Source organism: Haliotis rufescens, unplaced genomic scaffold (genome assembly GCF_023055435.1).
Source record: "Haliotis rufescens isolate VD_foot unplaced genomic scaffold, xgHalRufe1.0.p SCAF_18, whole genome shotgun sequence".
NCBI lineage: Eukaryota > Metazoa > Mollusca > Gastropoda > Lepetellida > Haliotidae > Haliotis > Haliotis rufescens.
The window spans coordinates 6,951,866-6,959,767 of record NW_025963868.1 but is presented as its reverse complement, the minus strand read 5'-3'; the positions used below and the strand labels follow the sequence as shown (position 1 = coordinate 6,959,767).

The 7,902-nt window shown below is 42.3% G+C and overlaps 1 protein-coding gene across 2 annotated transcripts; it reads left to right on the top strand.

Moving 5' to 3' along the window:
* The first annotated feature begins 366 nt into the window (after positions 1 to 366).
* Positions 367 to 7,480, top strand: LOC124149676. Of its 2 annotated transcripts, XM_048398138.1 has the most exons (5): positions 367 to 512; positions 1,643 to 1,720; positions 4,221 to 4,289; positions 4,963 to 5,178; positions 6,898 to 7,480. In XM_048398138.1, the coding sequence occupies exons 1-5, from the start codon at positions 417 to 419 to the stop codon at positions 7,039 to 7,041; spliced, it is 603 nt and encodes a 200-aa protein (XP_048254095.1). In that variant the 5' UTR covers positions 367 to 416; the 3' UTR covers positions 7,042 to 7,480. The 2 variants fall into 2 exon arrangements, with proteins under 2 accessions (XP_048254095.1, XP_048254096.1); XM_048398139.1 differs by lacking the exon at positions 1,643 to 1,720.
* The last annotated feature ends 422 nt before the right edge of the window (positions 7,481 to 7,902 follow it).

Sequence of the window (7,902 nt, the reverse complement as noted above, 5' to 3'; positions counted from 1 at the left end):
TAGCTGAAGACCAATTCTACACCGGATCGTGACGGGTCGGCCTATATTTGTAAACAAGGGGCCTATTCCCAAACGGAGGTTGGTGAGTTGTGCACACTGGAGGACGTAAATAATTGGGTAAATTGTATGAGAAATTGTATGATTCGATGTTCAATGTCACCCGACCGAGATAATCGTATGTGTCATAACAAGCCGATAACAGGACCGCGGCAATGGCTTGGGGCGACATCAGTTCGATCCGTAATTGGGTTTTGCGGTGTGTATATGTGTGTGTGTGTGTGTGTGTGTGTGTGTGTGTGTGTGTGTGAGGGTGGAGGGGTAGGGGTGGGTGGGGGTCGGGAGGTGGGGGATGTGGGCCGAGCGGTGGGAGGTGGGAGGCATCGTCTGATCGTGACATCGTGACATTGAGAAAGAAGATGGCGGGCATGTGGTTGCTATCTGTTTGTACTATACTGACCTGCGTCTCAATTATATCAGGAAAATATGCAGAGGGAACAATTGTCTCTTTGAAGGTGAGTGTTGCCCTTTTGAAATTATTGGTATTTGTTTCAATATTGAAGACAGGTAATTTAGCATTAGTCTGCCCTTTCGAAGAACACGCAGTTCCTTTCCAGGCGTGGGGACAAAGGTGGTTCCTTTGCATGTCTACATGCAAATGTGCGTACTAGGAGCCTCTGCTCATAGGTTCGAATCAGATTAATTATGATTCTTTTTATGCGCTGGATGTCACTAAAATCATAAACGCTGGGAATTTACAAACTTTTAGACATCTCTCCCATACTGTCATTCAATAATAATAATAATAATAATAATAATAATAATAATGATGATGATGATGATGATGACGACAACGACGACGACGATGATGATGATGATGATGATGATGATGATGATGATGATGACATGATATGCACTTATAATGCGCTAGCCTCCATGTAGTAGTTCATGCTCAAAGCGCTACATTCAAATGTCACTCTGGAATTTTTTTTTGTACAAATGTCTTTAGTTTTGCTTTGAATGTCTGAAACGTTGACGAAAGTCTAATCTCAAGTGAAAGATCATTCCATCACTTCGGGGCAGCAACACTGAAAGTCTTTAGTCCATAGCTGGAAAGTCTATACTGAGGAACAGGTTGCAGGTTTTGATTTGCTGATCGAAGAGTTCTTGGTGGATTATGAAGCTGGAGCAGAGTGGAGAGATAAGCTGGAGCCTGGCTGATGACACAATCAACTGAGACACTGTTCACAGCGTCCTATAAATCAAACCCCCTTGCATTTTTTCAGGCAGATTCCAATGAAACATTTTCAGACCCAAAACGAAAGCTGAATCACACTTTTTTGGCAAATAAATTCACTTTTCGGAATCCACCAGAATTCTAATAGTGAGGCTAAAATCCATGCATTTTGTTACATGTAAATGTTTTCAAGCAGGAACTGCAATGGCTTGTTGATAGGTTGTGTGGGATCTCTATTATCAACCGTACTAAATGTGGACCTCGCCAGTCCGCCATTATTATCCTGTTTAGTTGAGTCCAGTAATGTAACGACGGGATAACGCCCCCGGTACTACCGTTTCTTCAAAAAGTAATTTTGGATTTGGGACATTATTTTAATAATTAGTGTTCAGTGATTGTCTATCGCAGGGCTGGGTCTTCATGGACAGCTTCCTCTTCCCCGCCGGCCTCGGTGCCTCATTCACCTACAACATCTCCTATCCAAGGGTAAGTAACTCAACCGACATCAAGGCCCCTTTCAGTTACAACCTCGTCTACCCAAGGGTAAGTCACTCAACCGACATCAAGGCCTATTTCAGTTACAACCTCGTCTACCCAAGGGTAAGTCACTCAACCGACATCAAGGCCACTATCAGTTACGACCTCATCTACCCAAGGGTAAGTCACTCAACCGACATCAAGGCCCCTTTTAGTTACAACCTCGTCTACCCAAGGGTAAGACACTTAACCGGCTACAAGGCACATTTCAGTTACAACCTCGTCTACCCAAGGGTAAGTCACTCAACCGACATCAAGGCCTATTTCAGTTACAACCTCGTCTACCCAAGGGTAAGTCACTCAACCGACATCAAGGCCTATTTCAGTTACAACCTCGTCTACCCAAGGGTAAGTCACTCAACCGACATCAAGGCCCCTTTCAGTTACAACCTCGTCTACCCAAGGGTAAGTCACTCAACCGACATCAAGGCCCCTTTCAGTTACAACCTCGTCTACCCAAGGGTAAGTCACTCAACCGACATCAAGGCACATTTCAGTTACAACCTCGTCTACCCAAGGGTAAGTCACTCAACCGACATCAAGGCACATTTCAGTTACAACCTCGTCTACCCAAGGGTAGGTCACTCAACCGACATCAAGGCCCCTTTCAGTTACAACCTCGTCTACCCAAGGGTAAGTCACTCAACCGACATCAAGGCACATTTCAGTTACAACCTCGTCTACCCAAGGGTAAGTCACTCAACCGACATCAAGGCCTATTTCAGTTACAACCTCGTCTACCCAAGGGTAAGTCACTCAACCGACATCAAGGTCTATTTCAGTTACAACCTCGTCTACCCAAGGGTAAGTCACTTAACCGGCTACAAGGCAAATTTCAGTTACAACCTCGTCTACCCAAGGGTAAGTCACTCAACCGACATCAAGGCCTATTTCAGTTACAACCTCGTCTACCCAAGGGTAAGTCACTCAACCGACATCAAGGCCCCTTTCAGTTACAACCTCGTCTACCCAAGGGTAAGTCACTCAACCGACATCAAGGCCTATTTCAGTTACAACCTCGTCTACCCAAGGGTAAGTCACTCAACCGACATCAAGGCCTATTTCAGTTACAACCTCGTCTACCCAAGGGTAAGTCACTCAACCGACATCAAGGTCTATTTCAGTTACAACCTCGTCTACCCAAGGGTAAGTCACTTAACCGGCTACAAGGCAAATTTCAGTTACAACCTCGTCTACCCAAGGGTAAGTCACTCAACCGACATCAAGGCCTATTTCAGTTACAACCTCGTCTACCCAAGGGTAAGTCACTCAACTGACATCAAGGCCACTTTCAGTTACAGCCTCGTCTATCCAAGGGTAAGTAACTCAACCGACAACAAGGCACATTTCAGTTATAGCCTCGTCTACCCAAGGGTAAGTCACTCAACCGACAACAAGGCACATTTCAGTTATAGCCTCGTCTACCCAAAGGTAAGTCACTCAACGGACATCAAAGCCTATTTCAGTTACAACCTCGCCTGCACAAGGGTAAGCCATATCTGTGTTGTTGGACTGACCAATGGACCCAATAAGATGTATTAAGGTTTGAATGAAAATTTAATATTTAAATCCCAGTAAATGTAAAATTTCAAATTCAGCCATTCATTATGTTAAATTAAATAAATAAATGAGTAATGGAGAAATGTGTTGTTCCCATTAAAGATTCATCACAATTTGAAGTGAAAAGTAGGCTAAGGACTAGGACTCTTTGTCTGCACATCCGGTACGTCAACAAATATAGCTACGGAATTATTAGTAATAATGGTACTTTTAGACTTCACACAGGGTTGGGCAAAAACTGCCTATTACATGTACTTCTTGAACAAGTTCGTCTATTTTCACCACTTCACTAGTTACATCACCTAAAAATATCAGTTTCTGAAAAAAATAATCTTGAAAACCTTTTTAACATATTTAAGCGAAACGTAATAAATTTGTGTCGTAACACGCGTGTGTTGAAATGAACGAACTATAGTTCTTATTCATATCTGAAAACTTTCTTAAAACTTTCTAATTTGTTTTGCTCATTTCTTAAATTATGCAGATCATGTAGGGTAAAAGGTCCCTTATCACATAGTGTCCCCAGAAGGACATCAGAACACCCTGATATTGATTTGTTGTTTTCATGGTTGGTTACATGATACATAAAGCTACAAACCACATCATCTGCATCATTATTGTAATTATCAATACTTTTTATATAAGTATTAGACACATGTATCATCGTTACTTTCCTTTTGAGTGTAGGTCTATATTGGACATGCACAGTTTTTGTCCAAAATCAGTTACGCTCTAAATAAAAAGCTCATTATCGTTTAGTATTTCCAATTCTTGATAACTCTTGGAAGCTTAAATGACAATATAAAAAGCATCAGCATCATGTAAGTGGTATTGAATAAAGAAACGATCCACTGACTATAATGTTGTTTCCAATGTCCTTGTTTTACAGCAATACGCTCCTATGTTTCTGCTGTTCTATGGTGGAGAACAGTTTGCTCAGGCCAACGATCCTCTCAAAGTGAGTCTCCCGTGATCAGATCTATGGAAATATGCAAATCCCTAATATCAATTGTATTGCTATATAATACATTGGACTCGCATACTATAATAAAGAAAACGTACATAGCATAGTTGGGACAGTCGGAAGCGGTCTAAAAGATGGGATACATCTTCAGGAACTAGTTTTAGACATTGAGTACTGTACACAGAGAAGTGTGGAAGACATTAAGACATGAATGTATGAAAAGAGGGAACCGTACATGTATATGATAGGGGATACTTTGTATTTGCAGAGAGGACAAGTGCGGTACGTATACCTCTGTTACCACGTGTACGATACTGTTACCGGTGGCGACCGACCATGTTATTCAGTCTCCACGTCAGGAAATACAAATTCATTCCGAGAAAGTAGAAGTCAAACATTGTTCTTTTACCCATAAGTTCATATGTCATCCTTAACAATACAAAAATGGTCCCACCTCTGAAAAATGTATATAAAGATCAACGCAAAGCTTACAAACTCAGCCATTCATGATATTCTTTTGAGACGAAATATATTTTCAAACACACATTATGTTCAATTATAGGAGGAGCACACATTTGTTGACACACAACACTTTCTTGCCAGGTCATCCAACATGTCCAGTTAACGATGTTTTGTTTTGTAAAACCGCCAACCTTCCTTCTTCCAGTCATGTCAACAGAAGATCGCCCTCCTTCAGTACCCCTCCTATTCCAGGCAGATTCTCAGCCTGGACACCAGTAGACCCAGCTCAGGCTGTTACAACCGCTACGACCGGTTCAAAGGAGACTACGTCTACTGTGTTGGTCGTTTCAACATAGATATCGACAGCAGCTCTGGGTGGTTCGTGACCGCCAATCGGTGTGGGGATCAGAACGGCGTCACTGTGAGTTCTGTAACCTTGAGAATTATTTGCGTACTGTCTAAAACCCGAATCTGGTATGATGAAAGTATGGGAATGCCCAGCATTCTTTTTCAAAACAGATTCGATAAAAATGCATTGTTATTGTGTAAAATATAGGCCATTTTGGCATCCACGCATATATGTTTTGAACACAGCTGCCTGAAAAAGTCTGTTTCAACTGTGGGCGTTCCCATACTTTTCTGAACGTATATATGACATTACTCAGGATCAAAATTTGACATTGTTGTATACAAAATGTTGACATATGAACTACCGAGTTATTAAGTAATGGGACACATACTATTTATGCCCATTCTAACACTATTGTTTGTAGAGTTGCTCTGTCAAGAGTTCTTGTTGCGTGTGTACATCCTTTGTGATGTATACTCAAAGTTGCCTTAACATGATGTTGTCACTTTTAGCACTTGGTAAGAACAGTGACTAAATTTACCGTAATGAGCAACGGTCCATAAGAAAGCTCTTCCTGACCTGTGTGTTGGTCATGCCAAACGAGTGGTTTCAGAGGCAAGTCAACACCATCAGTAGTGAGTGTGTCGATCTTGTGCATTGACCTTTAAGCTTCGTTTCACTGAAGCAATTAAACGTTGAAGAATTGTCAGGGGAATGACATTCAAAATCTGAGGTATGATAAGCCGGTGTTCCTGCAACGTTGTTGGAGCAATTGGAAGAAGTCGCAAACGACAGTCCATTTCGCCCCACACGTATTCGGTTGGTGTCAAATCAGGGGATGGTTAACACATTAACATTGAGAAGGAAACGTGCTGGACTGACGTGCTGTCCACTGCGTGTATTCTGCGACAGTGGAGACGTCGACGTTGATGTCTGACTAGGCATCTCGCACGGATGTTGTAGATGCGAAGACGTCGTCGAACTGTCCTCTAATACGTCTCTTTTGCCAGGTATGGTACGGGCTTTGACCGTCTGGACCTTTGTCGAAGCTGCGTAAAACGAATACATATGTCTTGGCGAGAGGCTATGATGGGCGGGCGGCCATTTCGATACAGTCTCTGAGAAAGCTGTTCCGTTGCTAACGGCGCCATTAATGTGGACGTTGAATTGACGTGCGTGGAAGTGGTTCCAAGCGTTCCAATGGCACGCCATCAGTCATTTTCATTTAGGCGTGGAGTGGTGATATATCAGCAAAACCATCGGTGGCGTAGACTATCAGTGGTATGGGATTGTATGTCTGTCTTTTTACAGGGAACATCTGAAGCAATTATTCCCTAATAGTCGTTACTTCTTGCACAAACATGCAATATCAGCGACGGTGGTTAGTTTCTTCGACTATTTTCACTAGTTCAAATCCAGAAATGAATGTATAAGTTTGCAAGTGAAAATATATCCACGTCATGACAGTTTTCACCTTTGGTAATATTTTGCTTTGTGTTGCAGAGGTGTTAATATTTTCCCTTAGAGTGAACATGATCTTCACACGAATAATGTTTACAATTACGTAATCGTATGGTCTTCATCAGCTCTTTGGTCTAATAGTCAAACTGGCACCGTGTTGAAGAACGTATATCTCACCATGTCTGTGGTGTTCCTATGAACATGGTGTGGATGATGGTGGCGTCCTATAAAATTACTTATTCTTCACAGCATTTGCTCTGTTTATTGGGCTGGTGTAGTCGGGTGTACTAACATATTGTTTTGATTTTGCTGTGTTCTTTTCTTCTCTAGGGTTTATACCTGCAATACCGTATAGAAGCCAGTGTGGGCGTCGACAAGGATCAGGTTTTCCCCTTTCACTCCGGTGAAGGGAGGGTCACTATTCCTGTCGTGACATTCATCATGATGGTAGCCCTTGGACAGGTCATTGTTTGAGACGCAGGACAACACACAGCAAAAGAAAGTGTAGGTTTCCGTTCTCCGGAAACCTTCCGGAAACCTTCCGGATACCTTCCCTCTTTAGATCCGGCCCGGATACATCCCGGAAACCTTCACGATACCTTCAGCACCCTTCAATTTTCTTGGTAATTTTCACATTTCACACATTTTTATATGTTTCACACTTAATTGAACAAAATGCCCCCACCAAATTTTGACATTTTTGGGGGAAGGTTTCCAGAAGGTATCCGGGCCGGGTCCAAAGTGGGAGGGTATCCGGAAGGTTTCCGGAAGGTTTCCGGAAAACGGAAACCTACACTTTTTTGGCTGTGACATCTGACCATCAGGAAAATATTGAGACAAAGGATACCAGGCTTTTATGTCTGTATCGTCACGATGCAGCAGACTCTTGATGAATAAAATATACATGTATCAACACTTGACTTCCCCAAGTTTGTATTTAACTCGTGCCTAGATAACACTTCCATACATACAGGAAACACATGGGTATCCAACACAGCAACAGAATGGACCTCAAGAAGCAGTCATATCATCACTTAACATTTGTATTATATCATGAGATATTGTTCGCCATGGTAAAAATAAACAAAATGGGCACTGGTCCACGAGTGGTCGGTTCCCTCCCATAACGTAGACCTCCAAAATGCAGACCTCCCAAAAAGCAGTTAAAATTAGCTCACTTATTAATTGGGCCATGCTGGTCACACCTAATTAATGAATGGCCTGGTCTACTCCCCTGCTATGAGGGATTATCAATATGTTGAGACAATGAGCAGGAGTGGACAACAACAACATTGTCTTAAAAAAACTCCTCCTTTCTTTAATCTGCTCCCGGTA

Bases quoted from the DNA above. Each gene is read 5' to 3' on its own strand.
- LOC124149676 (XM_048398138.1), top strand. From the start codon at position 417: ATGGCGGGCATGTGGTTGCTATCTGTTTGTACTATACTGACCTGCGTC. The intron at 513-1,642 runs GTGAGTGTTGCC...TGTCTATCGCAG, and splicing joins GAACAATTGTCTCTTTGAAG to GGCTGGGTCTTCATGGACAG. The intron at 1,721-4,220 runs GTAAGTAACTCA...CTTGTTTTACAG, and splicing joins ACAACATCTCCTATCCAAGG to CAATACGCTCCTATGTTTCT.